Genomic DNA, 19,372 nt, shown 5'->3' on the forward strand with positions numbered 1-19,372 from the left:
TTCTGAGGTCATTAACCTCACCTGTCCTAGAACAAATAAGTCCAGGACTACTCTGCTTCTCAAAGTCCTTCTTTTAGCCTCCTATTTATGGCTCCACTTTAAAAAGACAGACTATCCAAAAACTCTGATTCAGCTTTGGTCTGAATTAGTGGAAGAATAGAAATAGGTAAATCCCCACTAAACAGATAAAGGACAGCAGAAGATTATGTCTTACCAATAGAAGCCCTGGAAGTTTTTATTTCTGTGAAATACAGGATAGAATTTGATGGCAGATAATGTTGAAAATGCAATCGATTTTATATTATTTTGTAATTATGCGGCCTTACAATTTTTATTCACCTCTAGGAATATTTAAGACTAAAATCCCACGGTAGCCATCTGGATAGTGAAGTAAGGAAGTATGTTCCCTGTTTATAGCTTCGTTGATTTTCCTCCTCTGTGGTCATGAAGAGACTGATGCAGATGTGAATACGCAACCACTCCCTGAAGATTCCAGGTGGGTAACCAGGAGGGCAAGAGCATCCAGAGCGTTGTGTAAGTTTTTTTGATCCCTCATTGCAGCTGCGACTGCAAGCCACTAGTGGGTTATGGAATTAATTCAGTGCGTTACAACTAGCATTTGAAAAAATTTTTAAATAGAATAAAATGTATCAGATTGTATCACACGTAGTAAGTAAAGAGTGTTCCATGAAAATTTCGAGTTAGATATCTATGTTTGCCAGAAAATGATGTAAATGTATAATGCATTATAATCAAAAAGTTATAAATATTTATTTTTAAAAAATACATATAAAATGTCTTGAATAGCTCAATAAGGACACTCCCACATAATGTGCCTCTTTAACCACATGAGCTCACGAAGCAGTAGAGACTTGAAATGCTCTTGAAGTACTTAAATATGGAATCTCCTAGAAAATTCTGGATCATATTTTTATATACTTTTCCCACAAAATTTCTATATCCACATAGACAAAATGTTTTACATATGATTTAGTGGATTCATATACGTGGTAAATCCAATCCAGGAATTAATGGATCCCTTGTCAAGAACTCTTGCTTTAAGTATTTTTGAGACAAAATATAAATACATATACATAATGTAAAGTCAATTCAAATATTCTTCAATCCATCTCTTATTTAAAAGCAAAGTAATCTTAAATAAAATTAAAAATTTTGAGGTTTATCTGACAGAAAAGAAAACTTTAGAAATAGGCTATGGGGGAGAAGGGGCATAAAGGAGTAAGAAAGGGGCTGCCCCAGGACCTCCACTGCCCCCACCCCTTCAGTGGCCAGTCAGTGCTGCCGGAAGTACGAGGAATGCTCCACCTCACCTGGCAACCCCCTCCTCCTCCACCAATGGAACATTTCTTGGATGCCCCAGCTTCCGCTTGGGCCAGCCAGCAGCCACCTCCCCAGTGCAAGTACCCGTAATCTCTGATGGGAGGGGCTCTGCTGAGCAGGAAAGCAGGGGGCCAGGGGCCCATGGCTGTAGCTGGGAGTTAGCAGCTTTCCTCTCACATGTTGGGGCTTAACTTGGGCATAGTCACAGAGAGGGCAGAGGAGGACACAGAACCCCTCCTCCCTACTCTTGTGCTCCGGGGTCTCTGCTGCCGGGCAAGGGGTCCTGGGGTATGACGAAGATAAGGGAAGGAAAGCTCCTAAAATTACCTTGGAATGTAAAAGAGTCTCCCTGCCCTTAGTGGAAAGCAAAACTCTGGATCTAAAGATTCTGAATGAATTTGAGTAAATTAATGCAGATTTTTATTCTAACCTAATATTCACTGAGCCCTAGACAGGTATGCAGAATAGTTCAAAGGACAGAATGACATAAGCCTGATACTGTGCAGATCTTTGAATTCTAAGGACAGACATGAGCAGAGAAGCTGGGAGGATCCATTGGGAAGAAGTGAGGAGCTGGCACTTCTTGCCACCAAGGGACTTAAAGGAGTTGGACTAGAAGGAAAATGAGAGGCTGCTATAATCATGTGAAAAATAAAAACGGAAACAGCAGGGAAGAGTAAGAAAAATAGCAACTCTGAGAAGAGATAGGCAGACAAAGGAAGGAGGGCAATGAATAAAATCAGTGAGAAACAAAGAAAGTGAATACAGGGGAAAAAAAATCATAACTATTCTGGAAGGAGGCAGCTGCTGGAGGCCTTCCTCTATGAACTCATTTCACAGTTTTCGAACATCATCTATGAGGCAGAAACTTGTTTGATGTTGGCACTGGGGAGAGCACCACGCAGGTAAATAATGACAAGAACTTTCCTACACAGGGCAAGTGGGACTGGGAAGGATACAACACCATTCAATGTGTCCACTGGTCTGGGTCGTGTCCTCACAGGAAAAGTTCATGGTCCATCTCCTTTTGTTCTCTTCAGATTTCACCTGTCCATTTCAGAGTACCTCTTCCTTTCTCATCTTTTATTACTGTCATTTTCCACCTTGAGACTCAAGATTTTTCAACAATGAAAAATAAAACCATGTTGACTGAGTTCATCCTGCTGGGTCTAACAGATGCCCCTGAAATGCAGGTGGTGGTTTTCACCTTTCTGCTCCTTGCCTATTTACTCAGCATCACTGGAAATCTGACTATCCTCATCCTCACCTTACTGGACCCCCACCTTCAGACTCCCATGTATTTCTTTCTCCGGAACTTCTCCTTCTTAGAAATTTCCTTCACGAACATCTTCATTCCCAGGGTCCTCATCAGCATCACAACAAGGAACAAGAGTATCAGCTTTGCTGGCTGCTTCACTCAATATTTCTTTGCCATATTCCTTGGGGCAACAGAGTTTTATCTCCTGGCTGCCATGTCGTATGATCGCTATGTGGCCATCTGTAAACCCCTGCATTACACAACCATGATGAGCAACAGAGTCTGTACCCAGCTGGTTCTCTGCTCTTGGCTGGCTGGGTTAATGGTTATTATAGTACCAATCACTCTGATGAGTCAGCAGGACTTTTGTGCATCCAACAGGCTGAATCACTATTTCTGTGACTATGAGCCCCTTCGGGAACTCTCCTGTTCCGACACAAGCCTCATAGAGAAGATTGTCTTTTCTGTGGCATCTGTGACCCTGGTGGCCACTCTGGTGCTAGTGGTTCTCTCCTACACATTCATCATCAGGACAATTCTGAAGCTCCCCTCTGCCCAGCAAAGAACAAAAGCCTTTTCTACTTGTTCTTCCCACATGATCGTCATCGCCCTCTCTTATGGAAGCTGCTTCTTTGTTTATCTTAAGCCCTCAACAAAAGAACCAGGCACATTCAACAAGGGAGTAGCCCTACTCTTTACTTCAGTTACACCTTTGTTGAACCCCTTCATTTACACTCTAAGGAACCAACAGGTAAAACAAGCCTTCAAAGTTACAGTCCAAAAGCTTATGAATCTTTACAGAATTTCAGAATTAAAGCCTTAGTGGATGAGTCCTTACTGTGTACAAAGCTGTCTGCCAATTGCTAGGTATCCAAAAAAGAGTTAAATTCCAATGAGAGAGACTTGGAAATAAATAAATTACAATCTGTTAAATGTTTATATGAAGAAATGATTAAGGTTTTATAAATGAAAAAGCAACGCAACCTGCCTTAGAGAGTCAATAAATGTTTTCAGAGAGGATGCCAGTTAAACTTAGTCTTGAGAAGTAGGAATAAGTCAAACAAGCAGAAACAGAGAAAGAGAAATTTGGGTAGGAAGAATATTGCTGGTAGGAGCACAAAATTTTGGTCCAACTGGATTGAGTAAACATTGTCATTAATTTCAATGAAACAAAAAAGAGAAAGGACAAAAGTTGTGGAGATGACAGCTTTAGTTTTTAATGAAGTTAAATCCCATTTTAAATAAATTAAATGCCCATAATGTCAAGGCATCTGAATTTGGGACCAGATCTATGGATTTAGCAGTCCTTACCAAGTAGATGATAATTGATGTTGTGGCAAGAGACAAGGTCATGAACAGAAGCAAGTTTAGAAAAGGTTCAAATATTAAACTCTAAGGATCCCCCCTAAATTTGAAGAGTGGAAGAGGCAGAAGTGATATTAAGAAAGGCAATAGATCTGTGGAATTCATGGGATGAGAATGTCTCAAGAAACGTAGATGGTTGACAACGTGAAATGCTGCAGAGGGCAATTAGTGTGAAGATTGAAATTATGAGAACTAACAATTAGAGTGTTGTTGTTGATCTCAATCATTTTCAGTAAATGTGGTCCTTGTGGGTAGGGTAGGAAGTCAGACTGTAGTGCGATACCGGTGGGTGGGAGCTGAAAAGTTAGAGAATGGTAAAATGGAATTTCAAGAGTGGAGAAATGAAAAGAAGAACAACCTCCAAGTTATGCTTCCTATGACTTCTCATTACTAGTATCTGTGCTTTGTCATTACTAGCATATAAGAGCAATGATTATATACTTAAAGTCTGTATTTGCCTCTAGTCTGTAAGATCTAGAGTGCAGGGATAATGTCTTCTTGATCACAATTCCATCCACAATGTCAAATAATTAGTCATTGAATGGATGAATATATAATGGATGGGAAGACGGATGGATGGACAAATGAATGAGGGAGCCCAAAACTGATTTTTTTTTTTAAGTACAGAAGCGTGATCATCTGAGAGTTTATATATTGAAAACAATGCGTTAGCAAGGCATACCTCACACGGACTCACTTGATCTGCCTGGAAATTCCACTCTATTTTACAGATGAGGAAGCTGAAGTTTAAAGAGGTGAAGTAACTTGCACAAGGTCACACGTCTGAGTGCCTGAACTAGAATTAGAAGCCAAATTTGTCTGGTTCCGGAGTCCAACTGCTTAACACTGAGCAATACAACCTCCCAGCCATTCTAACTTGTTTTAAAGTTCATTCCACTAAGCATTTCTAAGTATTTTGAGTAGCCTTGGCTTTCTACCTGTTTCCCACTTTTTCCAGGCTCTCAACAAGCTTTAGATAGAAGCCTTTAGGATATGAATCTCTTTAGGAAGTTGAAAGCATATAAAAGCCCATAGTATTCCATTTATGACTCTTTTTTTAATATATATATGATTGATTTAATTTTTTTCAGCAGGAGAAAAAAGAATAAAGTTACAAGATTCTTTTAATATTTTCACAATGTTAAAACTGAAACTGAGCTCTAGGTTATGTGTGTAAGTAAATCTAGAACACAAAAGGGTTAAAAAAGATTGCTCTCTTTTAAAAACACAAGAATTTAAGCTTTCCTTACATTTAACAAACTTCACAGAACAGATACTGCAAGGAAACAAGCTCTTCCCCTCATCGCCAGCCGTACCCTCAGGAAGCGAACACGGGGTGCAAGTCCTGTGTGCCGCTGCTCCCCATCACTGATCAACTGCCAGATCCTTGCACTTGGCAAATGGCGACCCAGAGCCAGTGGAGTCAGGCTGTGCCCCCCTGGTGGCTTCTCATGACCACGGGTCCTGTGTAGAAGAGTGGGGTCTCCTCTGTGGACTAGTCTTGAGCGGAGCTAATTTTCAAAGTGAGGTTACCGTTTCTCTCCTGGCGTGATGAGAGACTTTTTTCATAGCAAGTCAGATAAAAAATTTTCATGAGAACCTGTCCCTTACCCCTACTTCCAGCTCTGTGGGAGAGCAAGGCCACCACCCAGCCCAGCCACGTGGGCAATCTCAGCAGCCTCCTGTGGCCCAGGCACACGTGGCCATCAGGGATCCTGGCTACTGGGACTAAAGATAAGTGAAGAGGTGAAAGGCTGAACATTAACCAGAGTTTCTGGCAAAGCTGTGTGCGTCGTCAGAACTTTAACACCAGTTTCTACTCCTCTGTTAAGTCAGAGTCTGTCTGGAACACTTTCCGCTTAAGGCTTTTTATGAGTTTGACTCTAGCAGTGACAGGTATGTGCTGTTTTAAATCCACTAGCCATCCTCAAAAAAAAATATTCTTCATGTTTTAATTTTATACAGTGGCTAGCAGGCACCTTAGTAACCAGCCAGAAATCAGTTTCAACCACCGTCAACCCCTAGACTACAGCACCAGGATGGCTGACTGAAGAAAGGAAACGGACTGGTGGAAGTCTGATGGGTGCCCAGTATACGGTGTCTGGCTGACTTTGTCCTAAATGAGGGTAACATTAATGAACTAAGAACAGCATCGTGCAGTGGCCGTGCCTGGCCTTTAGGAGCACCCCTCCCCGATGCGCTGGCAGGAGCGCCCCACTTTCTGGTCCAGTTTCACCATTTTCATGATGGCTTCCTCTGGGCCGTGGCCCCTGTGGTCAAATGTGCAGTCATGCTGCTTGGGGAGGCGATGTAATATACACAACACGTAACCACAGCGGCACCATCCCAATTCCTGCTGCACCAGCTCCAGTTTGGTTTGGCACTGGGAGCACCAACGTAGACTCTTCTGTTTAGATCGGCTGGTTTCCTGGGATGGTTCAGTATTCTGCAGTAGTGGTGGCCCTTTCACTGGCGAAGCGTCATTCTCAGGCTGTAAATCTGTACCACAGCATCTTTTGGTTGGCGTGATTAACGAGACATGAGCTGTGTCTGTGCATGGCCCATACGTCTCTTTACTTGGGTGAAGTCACATTGAGTTCTGTCGGAAGCAGCTGCTGGCTGGGACTAAGTTGGCGTGGTTATCGAAGTATTGTTGTCACTGGTGGTCTCCTCGGAAAACAAATTTGCTTGGCTCTTGTGCTTGGGGCAGAATGATCGTCTGGTTGTTTCTTTTGAAAATCTTGTATCCTAGCTTATGGAGAAAATTGTAATCTACTCAATGTGGCTGGATTCATTTAAGTTTCCTTTAATGAGTAATCTCTTCTAGCTTCAGCAAAGCATTTGGAACAGGGGTTCATAGTCTTGCTGGACCCCCAGAAGCCGCAGGAATAGCGAGGCAGCAGGCTGGGTGCTTTGCTGTGCTCGCTCTGGACGCCTCTCATGGAGCTCAGCGGCCGCAGAGGTGGCAGCAGCTGGGTCTGGGCCCTACTTGGAGGAGGCGGCAGCCCACTTATGACTCCCGACTTCTTTTAAGAAGCTTCTCCTTTTTGTGTCCGTGTCTCTTCTGAACAACGTGAGACTTTTATTTTTTACGTTTAAGAAGGAACAGAAAGACCCCAAGAGCATGGGACCTGAGAGAGCAGTATGTTTCCTTCAGCCCTACCCTCCGTAAGCTTCCGACGAGGATTGTTATGAACAAGGAGGCTCATATCTACTGCTAACTGTGCTGCCTCCTCCTTATTCATCTTCTTTCTGAGTGATGGTCAATGGTTTTGGTTCCTGGGCTTAAGGGCAGGAGTGATGGCCTTAGAGCATATAACACAGTGCCATGCCCATAATAGACACTCAGTTAATGTTCAGTTAGTAAAAGAATAAATAAATGAGTGATTATGTTTTTACTACATAACGTTCAAGCAATTTTCATAAGCTTTTCTATTACCTACTTGTGTTTTTTAAAGGGCCAAACTCTTTCTCTTCTGAATACTTTTAAGCAAATTTTGAACCACACAGTTATTTCTTTGTAGAGACATCCACAAATAAATCTTCTGTTAATGTTACTTGTTTAATATTATTCTAAGAGCTATTTTCTGCTTTTCTCAGGGATATTCATAGGTAAATAAATAAAAAGCAGAGCCAAATTTTCACGAAAGCAGTTTACGTATGTTTAGAAGTCTAAGAGACACATATACATTTTAAAAAATGTTTTCCCCATCCATCTATCTATCTACACTCTACTATTAGGAATTAAATTATTTGATTTGAAGTCTTTCTTCCTATTAAAATGCAATTAAGAGAAGTGGTGTATTGGTGCACTGTAGTGGCAAATATCCCCCAATCTCAATGGCTTACATAACAAAAGTTTATAATCTCTCGTACTATATACGTACAATGTAAGTCAGCAGCAAACTCTGCTCCATGTGGTCTTTCTGCATCATCTTACTACATGCTGCCATCTCCACATGAGATGCTTCAAGTGTCACAAAAGGAAACACGCAGAACTGGAATGTCTGAAACCTGCAATTGAATGCTCCACCCAAAACCCACTGGCCCAAAGGAGTTAACAACTGCAAAGATCCAAGAAGTGTGATCTTCTCACACACACGGAAAGAAGGAAAAGAGAACATGAGAACTTGTGTGCAAAAGATGAGAACACCCTGTGGGCTAGAAAATGTGACCTTTTTTCCAAATGACAGCCAAGTTATAAACAGGATTGGCTACGGAAATTTGGCAGAGCAAATTACTGGTGTGGAAGCTGCAGTGAGATAAAATGAAGGAGACAACTTACCATAGTTTGACATTTTTAAATATAAATCATATCATGTCACCCTGTTCCTTAAAACCCTCTAATGGTTTCTCATTATTTAAACTCCAAGTTCAGAGGAGTCAAAGGAAAAAAATGAATAAGAGTGAAGAAAGCCTACATAAATTATGGAATATCATTCAAAGAAACAATTTACACATTATTGAAGTCCCAGAAGGCAAAAGAAAGAGAAAATGAGAGCAAAAATTTTATTTAAAGAAATAATGACTGAGAACTTCCCAAAATCTGGGGCAAAAAGTGAACATCCAAGTTCATAAAACTCATAAGTCCCCCAAAATCTCAATCTAAAATTATCTTCTCCAGGATACGTTACAATAAAACTATAAAATCAATAGCAAAGAAAGAAGTTTAAAAGCAGCAAGAGAAAAAACTTCCTCACATACTAGGGAACATACATGAGACTATCAGCAGATTTCTCAGCAAAAACTTGCAGGTAAGGAGAGAGTGGAATGATATATTCAAAGTGCTGGAAGATAAAACTGCCAACCAAGAATACTTTACCTGGCAAGACTGTCTTTCAGGAATGAAGAAAAGATAAAGATTTTCCCAACAAACAAAAGCTAAAAGAGTTCAACACCACCAGACATACTTTACAAGAAATGGTGAAAGTTCTTCAAGTTGAAATGAAAGGATACTAATTAGTAAGATGAAAACATAAGAATATAGAAAACACACTGGAAAAGGTAAGTATATAGTCAAATTCAGAACACTCTAATGCCATAATACAGTGGTGTGATAATCACTTAACGCTAGCATAAGGGTTAAAAGACAAAAGTATTAAAAATAACTATAATTAGAGTGATTTTTTAATGGGAATACGATATAAAAATAAGTAAATTGTGACATCAAGAATGTGAAATCAAAGGGGAATAAAAGAGTGGAGTTCTTGCATGTGATCAAAGTTAAGTTGTTATCACCTTAAATTAGACCATTATATCTAAAAAAGTACAAGATACAAAAGTGTGTAAACTTTAAGGTAACTACAAAAGAAAAATCTACAGTAGATACACTAAAATATAAACAGAAGGGAATCAAAACTTACCACTATGGAAAATCATGATTCACAAAGGAAGCGAGCAAGAGAGGAAGAAAAGAACATGGGAATGACAAAACAACCAGAAAACAATTAATAAGACGCATTAGTAAGCCCCTATCAATAATTACTTGAAATGTAAGTGGATTAAATTCTCCAATGAAAAGGTATAGAGTAGCTGAATGAAAAAAAAAGACACAACTATATACTGCCTACAAAAGACTCACTTCAGCTTTCAAGACGCACATAGGCTCAGAGAGAAAGAGTGTAAAAGATCTTACATGCAATGTAAACCAAAAGAGAGCAGAGTAGCTATACTTATATAAGACAAAATAGATTTTAAGTGAAAAGTTCTGACAAGAGACAAAGGTTATTACGTAATGATAAAAAGGTCAGTTCATCGAGAGGATATAACAATGGTAAATATATACACACAACATCAGAGCGCATATATATATAAAGCAAATACTAATAGAACTGAAGGAAGAAATAAACAGCAATACAATAATAGTTTAAAGACTGTAATACCCTACTTTCGACAACAGATAGATCATCTAGAGAGAATCAATAAGGAAACAGCAGAGTTGAACAACACTACAGAAAAAATGGATTTAACAGACATATACAGAATATTCCATCCAACAAGAGCAGAATACACATTCTTCACAAGTGCACACTGAACGGTTTCTAGGATAGATCATACATTAGGCCACAAAACAAGTCTCAACAAATTCAAGAATGGAAATTATATCAAGTATCTTTTCTGACCACAATGGTATGAAACTAGAAATCAGCAACAACAGGAAAGCTAGAAAATTCACTGATACGTGGAAATTAAATAATACACTCCTGAACAACCAGTGCATCAAAGAGGATCAAAATGGATCAAAGAGGAAATCAGAAAATATTTATAGACAAGTGAAAATGGAGACACAATATACCAAAACTTGTAGGATGCAGGAAAGCAGTTCTAAGAGGAAATTGATGGCTATAAAGGAATACATTATGAAAAAAGAAAGATCACAAATAAACCAAAAAGCCCAACATTACACCTCAAAGAAATAGAAAAAGGACAAACTAAGCCCAAAGTTAGCAAAAGGAAGGAAGTATCAAAGGTCAGAGCAGAAATAAATGAAACGGAGACCAGAAAAACAATACAAAAAAATAAAACTAAGGGCTGAGTTTTGAAAAGATAAACAAAATTAACAAACCTACACTAACCAAGAAGAGAGAGGACTCAAATAAATAAAACTGTAAATGAAAGAGGAGACATTAAAACTGATACCACACAAACACAAAAGATCACAAGAAACTACTATGACCAATTATATGCCAACAATTAGACAACCTAGCAGAAATGGGTAAATTCCTAGCAACATACAACCTACTAAGACTAAATCATGAAGAAATAGAAAGTCTGAACAGACCAATAATGAGTAGGGAGATTGAATAAGTAATCAAAAACCTCCCAATAAAGAAAAATCCAGCATCAGATGGCTTCACAGGTGAATTCTACCAAACATTTAAAGAAGAATTAATACTAATACTTCTCAAACTCTTTCAAAAAATTGAAGAGGATGGAACACTCCAAATTCATTTTAGTGAATCAATTCACTAAAGATCAGCAAGGTCAGCATTACACTGATTCCAAAGTCTTCCAAAGGAGACTGCAGAAAAAGAAAACTACAAGCCAATATCCCTGAAGAATACAGATGCAAAAATACTCATCAAATACCAGCAAACCAAATTCCACAGCACATTAAAGGGATCATCCACCATGACCAAGTGGGATTTATCCTTGGGATGCATGGATGGTTCAACACAAGCAAGTCAATAAATGTGACACATCACATTAACAAAATGAAGGCTAAAAATCATATGATTATCTCAATAGGTGCAAAAAAAGCATTTTACAAAATACAACATAATTTGATGATTAAAACACCCAACAAAGTGAGCAGAGAAGGGTCATACCTCAATATAATAAAAACCATACATGACAAGCCCACAGCTAACATCATACTGAACAGTGAAAGGCTGAAATCTTTTCCTCTAAGATGAAGAAGAAGATATGGTGCCCACTCTCCCCACCCCTATTCAACATAGTACTGCAATCCTATGGAGAACAATTAGTCAAGAAAAAGAAAGAAAAGATATCCAAAACAGAAAGGAGGAAGTATAATGATCCGTTTGCAGGTGACATGACCCTCTATATGGAAAACCTTAAAGACCGTATTAAAAAACTGTTAGAACTATCAACAAATTCAGTAAACTTGTAGGATACAAAATCAACACATAAAAATCAGTTTTATCTCTCTACACTAACAATGAACTCGCAAAAAAGAAGTTAAGAAAACAACTCCATCCAGGGGAAACTGTCCCCACCAGAAGAACATCGATATAAATAGTTGTCCACTTGGTCCAGAAGGAGAGTTGTCTAGAAGTATTGATCCATGCCATTCTTTTCCCTTTTTTTTTTTTTTTTTTGGTGAGGAAGATTGGCCCTGAGCTAACATCGATTGCCAATCTTCCTCTTTTTGCTTGAGGAAGATTGTCATTGAGCTAACCACAGCTTGGCTTGATGAGCGGTGTGTAGGTCCACGCCCAGGATCTGAACCTGCAATCCCCGGGCCACCAAAGTGAAGCATGAGAACTCAACCACTACACCACCAGGCAGGCCCCTGATCCATGCCATTTAATGATTAGAGGATAATGGTTTGTCTGTATAATCAGGGATTTAGAATGAAAAAACTTGGAGGATTGGTTAATTGGGAGGTTTGGGGTAGAGAAATAAAGACAGACCTCTCATAATGTGACTAAAGTTGAAGATGCTTGTATACCATATGAATATGAGTGCTCACCATAAGTCTTCCTCAGCAAACACAAACACAGCACACACCTATCAACAATTTGTAGACAAGATGACTTTTTGTGAATGAGAGTCAACCTCTGTCTCTACCACTCCAACACTTGTTTAATGAACTCAAAAACAAAGTAGCCATGATAATAGGACTGTAGATTGTGCATGAGTCTTTCTTCACCCAGACTGAACTGACCACTGTCGCTGCTGTGTCTGATCTTCTAATAGCAGAAACCAAAGCCCCCTGTGGCATGGCATCTGGTAGTTCCATCTGCAATCAACCACCTGCTAGTCAGTTAATTACATAGGATCCTTTCTGTTACAGTCATGCATTGCTTAGTGATGGGGATACGTTCTGAGAAATGTGTCATTAGGTGATTTTGTAGTTGTGCGAACACCACAGACTGTACTAAAGGGGAACAAAATTTGCCACCCCAAAATGTTTCTTTTTAACATGATGATTATTTTAGGCTAATTACTTTTTTTCTTAAGAATGGCACCTGAGCTAACAACTGTTGCCAATCTTTTTTTTTTCTTCTCCGCAAAGCCCCCCCAGTGTATAGTTGTATATTCTAGTTGTGAGTGCCTCTGGTTGTGCTATGTGGGACACCGCCTCAGCATGGCCTGACAAGCAGCGCCATGTCCGCACCTGGGATCCGAACCAGCAAAACCCCAGGCCGCCAAAGTGGAGCTCACGAACTTAACCACCCGGCCATAGGGCAGGCCCCAAGGCTAATTATTTTTAAGAAAGAAACAAGACTCAGAAAGTTTTTCTTGTTACCTCCCCCTTAGCTGCCTAGAAGAATTCAGATTTTTTTTAAAAACCTGTCTTAAGAAGTGAACTATCACCTTAAAATATCATGAACTAGGTGGTAGATGGGAAGGAACTAAGAAAAGCCTGTTTGTTGGGCTCCCCCTGTGTTCTTCTGTTTCTGTGTGACAAAACACTTGTTTTCTAAACATTTTTTCCTTTTCACCTACCTGTGAACTGCATTCCTTCTCTTTGAAGTCCCTGACTCTCCCTTCCTTTCTTTTGTCTTTAGCTGAGGATACTTAAGGTGAGGGCTTTGGCCATTTTGGTGAGTTACTCAGCTTTCCTGGATTTCCCCAATGTGTACATGTTATTAAACTTTTTCTTGTTTTTCTCCTGCTAATTCTGTCTCATGACAATTTAATTTGTAGACTGGCCAGACAAACCTAGATGGTATAGCCTACTACACACCTGGGCTACTAATCTTATGGGACCACTGTCATTTGCATGGTCCTTCATTGACTGAAATGTCCTTATGCAGCATATGACTTATAGTGAGGCAGCAGTTGTCTTCACTAGAATAGACCTTCATTCTGGATGTGGATTTCTTTTCCCAGCTCAGCGTTATCATCCACGGGCAAACTGCATGCCTTGTTTACCATCATGTCATCCTACAACATTTCTTATAAACAAAGAGAAGTCTTTTTGTAACATATACATACTTGTAACAACCTTCTAGCTTGACTGTCCACAATTTATCAACCCAGACTCTGTACCTAACTCCAAATTCCAAAAAGGAGAATACAATTGGTTCAGTTGGCTCATGTCTACACTTTTCATTCTCCTCCAGCCAAGTTCTCTCCCAAGAAGCTGTGGACTAGGAGAAAAATAGTATCTATCATATACATTATAAAATTGCCTTTTTGAACAGCCTCCTAACATCAAGAATAACCCACAAATAAATGCCCTCGCCCCTGAAGCTCTAGACCAGATTGCATTAATCCCTTCTTCTACAAATTAGACTATCCTTGTTCTGTTACTCTATCTCTCTTGCCTTTTCCCTACACACCCATTGTCCTGGTATATATGTTATTGTCCCCCAGAAATCTCTCAGGACTATGTTTGTCTTTCCTAAAGAGTTCTGTATGCTGTAATGCTATATCACACTAGCATTCTCAAAAACCCATAATTGCCACACTCATCCATTAAGTGTCTCTGTCTAAAGCCAAACTGGTAACAAGTGGGGGGTGGGGGGGTGGGGTGTTCACACAGGTGGCTAAAGGTAAGTCTTCCTAACCACAGACTGATTGTCCAGGAGCAACCCCAAATGGAAACATTCCTCTCCCCAAACACAAGTTGAAAATTAATGCTGTGTCAGGTCTTGACTGAAGCCGGTCATTGATCCTTCTAAGATCATATTCCTCTGCTCCATCAAAACTGAAAATCCTATCAAGGAGATTCAAATCTGATAGTTCTTGGGGATCCACACGAGAATTATCATTTCCATGTAAAGATTTGGAGATTGAGAGTGTGTGGATCTGACAAAGTTTGAGCAGGAGTGTTCATGAACAAGTGGAGGGGGAGTTTTGAAGTCTTATAAGGGAAATAGAGGAAGGACACAGGGCCTCCAGTCTCCATCAGAGAACAGTTATCAGGGCACGAAAGACTGCCGTGAATGAAAAGGGGCTAATGGGAAGATGCTGAACCCTCCTCATGGCTCAGTGTAAGATCGCCACAGCAACAGAAGGCAAATGCTCAACTGCTACCATCTTGCTCCTCAGGAGCAACAAACCTGTGGTGTTATGAACATGGATCAAATAATTAAGGTATATTGTCAAGTATTGTACTTAATTATAATAAAGGTATGTTGTTTAGCATTATGCCCAGCATATGGTAAACATCTCAGAAAACATTGTTGTTCTACTTGCTGTGGTTATTTTTCATCCTTATCATTACTGCGCTTTCCACGAGGCTTTTGTGCTATACTGACGTTCTCCTGTTAACTTCCTCAGAGTCTCTTAGGGCTTCTTTCCCAATCTCTTATTAAAGTTCAACTCCAGAGTTCTCAATCACTAGGGTTCGTTAGCATGCTCTGAATTTGGGCCTCCTGGGATCTTTCATTTCTTTCCTCAGTTGGTTATGCTGAGGTCTCCTCTGAATAGAACATTGAAAATATGCTTCTGTCTGGCACAAAATCAGAATCAGCACATATCCAGGCTCAAATGAGTCAGAACAGAGGAAACGAGACTTTGAAGGGAGTGCGCTTTGTTATTGCTATTATAAATATCCTTAACTTAAATAAATCACATCTCAAAGGATTACTTGCTGGCCAGGGTGCGCTTTAATCTGGAAATAAGAAGTGGCAAATGACAGCTAAGCTGATATATAGCAGGATGAGTAAGATTTTTCCTACTAAATTTTCACAAGCTTGTGTGAACTTTCGTGAATAATGAGGTCAATAAGTAGTGGTGGGAAAGCTAACAAGTTCAATTTTATGTCACTTCTCATCCACACCTGACTCCTAAATTGTGATTCATCCCACAGACATCTATGGGTGAAATCCCACAGAACCTGCCCTGAAAGTCAAGTGTAAGTATGTTCTCAGCTTATAATTACGTGAGTGTTACCTGTTTGTGATTACAGAGCATGGACTCATATAACTGTGATTTATTTTAATAAACAGTAACCTTTTCTTGTTTTACAGCATTCATACAATATAGACAGATATAAAGTAAACAGACCACCCTCTTATATCCCCCACTTCCCTGTCTAACACCATAGAAGGAATACTGTTAACAATTTATTTTTCCAGGAGTATGTGACTATGCACATAAAACTACAGTTTGTATCACATATAAGATATGTATACCTTTTTTAACCCAAATGGGATCATAGAATACACTATTACTCAGCAACTTCTTTTATTCACATAGCAGTATATCAAATATATCTTTCCAACTGAGTGGACGCAAATCTTTCCCACTCATTTTTACTGGTTTATTGCATTTTTTAATTTAGATGTGCCAAAATTATTTAGTCATTTCTCTATTGGTGAAAATTTAAATTGTTTCCAACTTTTTACTTTTACAAACAATGCTACAATGAGCAGCTTTGCAAGATTGTTGAAGCAGAATTATTACAGAATTTGTGTGGATTGTGAAAGTTTGAATAATAACACACAGCTGTTCACTAAAGACAAAAAATTAATGACCAGGAAATGCAAGAGCCTGGACATTCAGGTCACTGGGTGACATAACCTTGTTCCATACATCTTAGTAAGTAGGACATTCTTGGGGACACAGCAAAGATGGCTCTCTACTGCTCTAAATAGGTACATAGCCCAGAAGTACAGGGAGGAGGGCTTAGGATTTCTTTATTTCAAGGTACTTAGAAGATTGGAACAACGTGAAGATGCCCAAAGTATTCTGGATAATTGAGGCTTCTTTCTTGGGGCAAAGACTGACCTTTCTGAAAAAGAATATTATGACCAAATAATCTGGTGGCTCCTTTCCTGGTTCTGTGTTGGGGCTATGCCTATGTCCCAGGGACAGTGATTCAACCCATCTAGGGACATTAGAGAGCATAGGATGGGGCAGTCCAGGTGCAGATGGACACTTCTCCTTAGCATCATAAGAATTTAAAGCGGTTCCTGAAAGCCCCTCCTGAAATCATTCGACGTCTGGGATTTCTCTTTCCATCAGTGACAGACAGCTCAGTGTCCTGAAGACTAGCATAAGGGATTTCTGCGCCCAAACAAACTTCACACACATTAAGTCATTTTAAAATTATTGTGTTCCCTTTACCCTCAATAACAAGTAGAAGAAATACAGATTTTTATTATTAGGTGATAGAATAGCACCAACTATGAACAAAGAAAATCTGAAAATACAACCTTGCTGATAGAGGCCTGGCTCTCAGCTCTTGAAATCAGGAGCCAGGTAAAACACGTGGCTGACTGAGCATTCATCAGCGCAAGGGAGAAGGGAAGTAGTGACATCAATTTATAGGTTCAAGCTACTTTACCCTAGACCGGCTCTTGAAAGTTCCCATTAGTTGTTAGACCAAAAAGCTAGAGGAAAAGGACAATTTATGTGGTTAAATTGCCAGGGGCAAAAGGGCAAATGGATAATGAATTAAGGGAGGGGAGAAAAGGGCACTATCTTTTTTTCATTTATTTAACAACGATGAATTTTGATCATACTATGTGTTTTTGCGTGTTATTGTGGATTAAAAGAATACCAAAAAAGAGGAATAATATATTTGTAAAGAGCCTAGCATAAAACCCAACACTACACTCATTCAAAAGTGCTGGTTCTCTTGCCCTTCCTCTTATCTTAAGGAACTTACAATGTCTTTTTGGAAAGATGACTTATACACGTAAAACAGAAAATGGTTAATGCCTGAATAGAAGCATCATGTATGTTAATTCTTATCTTAGAATCAGGCATCTCGCTGCATTTATCTTGTGTCACAGATATTCAGATATTCATTTTGATGTAAAAAGTCCACATAGAGTGCAGGCACTATGGAAAACAGTATGATGGTTCCTCAAAAAACTAAAAATAGAATTACCATATGATCCAGCCAGATATGCTGCTGGGTTTACATCCAAAAGAACTGAAAGCAGGATCTTGAAGATATATTTGCACACTCATGTTAATAGCAGCATTAGTCACAGTAACCAAGAAATTGAAGCAGCCCAAACATCCATCAGCAGATGAATGGGTAAACAGAATGTGGTATGTACATGCAATGGAATATTATCCAGCCTGAAAAAGGGGGAAATTCTGTCACATGGTACAACATGGATGAATCTTGAGAACATAATGTTAAGTGAAATAAGCTAGTCACAAAAAGACAAATATTGTGTGATTCCACTTATATAAGGTAACTAAAGTAGTCAAATTCATAAAAACAGAAAGTGAAACGGTGGTTACTAGTGTCTTGGGGTAGGGAGAAAAGAGAAGTTGTTGTTTAATGGGTATAGCGTTTCAGTTTTACAAGGTGAAAAAGTTCTGAGATCTGTTGCACAACAATGTGAATATACTTAACGCTACTGAACTAAACATTTAAAAATGGTTAAGGCAGTAAATTTTCTATTATGTGTTTTTACCACAATTTTTAAAAATTCCGTGAAGTGTCTCACAAGCGCTAATTACATTTGACCGTCCAGGTTGTCTTACTCAGACACCAGCGCTTAGCAACTGGACTCAACTCACCGATTTTCTGTCTCCACTTCCACAGGCGGATCTTCCGGAAGTGGAGGAAGAGCCAAACTCTCACACGTGTTTACAGCTTCTCTCAGCCTTACGGCTACAGAGACAGAGAGAGACTCTAGCAGCTTGAGCCACATGTTTTCCAGGGTCAGTGCAAGGACTGTCTTCCAGTTAAAAACTCGCCAAAAAATACTAGAAATCTCCTTTGGGATGCATGTGGCTAAATACTCAGGAAACTAAATTTAGGTCAGTGGTCTACAAACAGAACTTTTCAACCGGCTTCTAACAGAAAATTTGCCAGTTTTTGTAAGATAATATTTTTTAAGATGAGAATTAACATAACAGTGCATTCTATTCGGGCATTAGCTATTTTCTATTTTAAGTGTATATGACATCTTTCGAAAAATAGACTCTAAGTTCCTTAGGAGCAGAGGAAAGGCAAGAGAATCAACACATTGAAAGACTTTTAAGAGTCACTGTTTTTCAAAAGTAAATTTCTCATGACATTTAACCAAAAAACCTATCAAAGAGTTTGGAAATTTAAAGAGGTTTTATCACAGAGTAGAAAGCTATTGAGATTATGTTTTGACATATTCAGTTTAACTTGAGGGGAAAATATCCAAAAGAAAATGTGCCATAGAGAGTCAAAAATATGGGGCTGACAATGAAACAAGAATTCAGGGCTAGAAATATCCATCTGAGAGGCACCATGGGATAGGTGTAAGACAGGATTGTTTCACTGATTTGGAAACTAAAGCAGGCAAATAATTTCTGAAGAATGTGTGTTTAGAAGAAAGAACAGCCAGACTAAGAGATGTATCATGAGAGTCCGGAGAAAGGAGGAAAAATCAGGAAGCAGACATTGGTTAAAGGCAGAAATTAGGAAAATATTATAAGAAAAAAAATCAAAGACAATATACAGGCAAAACATGAAGATGCAGAAATTTAAAAAAAGAATATGCAATCACTGTTTAATAAATTTGTTAAGAAATAAAGAAGCAAGTTTGGTCCACGTGTATTTCAGAATCAGAAGAATTTGCTGGCTGTGTGTTCTTGGCCAAATCATTTAAACTTTCCCAGCCTGTTTCACCATCATCAGCATTATCATCCTCACAGTATCGTTAATCCTTGTTATCTCGTCTATAAGGTTCATATAATCGTCCTAATTGCTCTGTCCCTGGGTGAAGGTGGGAAATCAACACAACATGGTAGCCAAGTGTGCAGACA

At 39.2% G+C, this 19,372-nt stretch overlaps 2 protein-coding genes, 1 long non-coding RNA gene and 1 pseudogene across 3 annotated transcripts in view; 2 read left to right on the forward strand and 2 right to left on the reverse strand.

Moving 5' to 3' along the window:
* Nucleotides 1-19,372, reverse strand: part of LOC139083404 (olfactory receptor 6C2-like) — a 152,761-nt gene that overhangs the window by 53,286 nt on the left and 80,103 nt on the right. The window lies entirely within an intron of this gene.
* LOC139083405 (uncharacterized) lies at nucleotides 50-7,521 on the forward strand. Its single transcript, XR_011540099.1, has 3 exons — nucleotides 50-166; nucleotides 346-496; nucleotides 5,930-7,521. It is a non-coding gene; the product is annotated as an uncharacterized lncRNA (long non-coding RNA).
* LOC103560219 (olfactory receptor 2AP1) lies at nucleotides 1,457-5,629 on the forward strand. The gene has a single exon (XM_070619627.1). It carries the CDS (start codon nucleotides 2,469-2,471, stop codon nucleotides 3,420-3,422), a length of 954 nt encoding a protein of 317 aa, XP_070475728.1. The 5' UTR covers nucleotides 1,457-2,468; the 3' UTR covers nucleotides 3,423-5,629.
* Nucleotides 6,021-6,920, reverse strand: LOC103560211 (AN1-type zinc finger protein 3-like; annotated as a pseudogene).

The sequence above is a fragment of the Equus przewalskii genome, chromosome 5, assembly GCF_037783145.1.
Source record: "Equus przewalskii isolate Varuska chromosome 5, EquPr2, whole genome shotgun sequence".
In the NCBI taxonomy this organism is placed as follows: Eukaryota; Metazoa; Chordata; class Mammalia; order Perissodactyla; family Equidae; genus Equus; species Equus przewalskii.

What these genes read in the sequence shown, in the direction of transcription:
- LOC103560219 (XM_070619627.1), top strand. Translation starts at nt 2,469, where the DNA reads ATGAAAAATAAAACCATGTTGACTGAGTTCATCCTGCTGGGTCTAACA.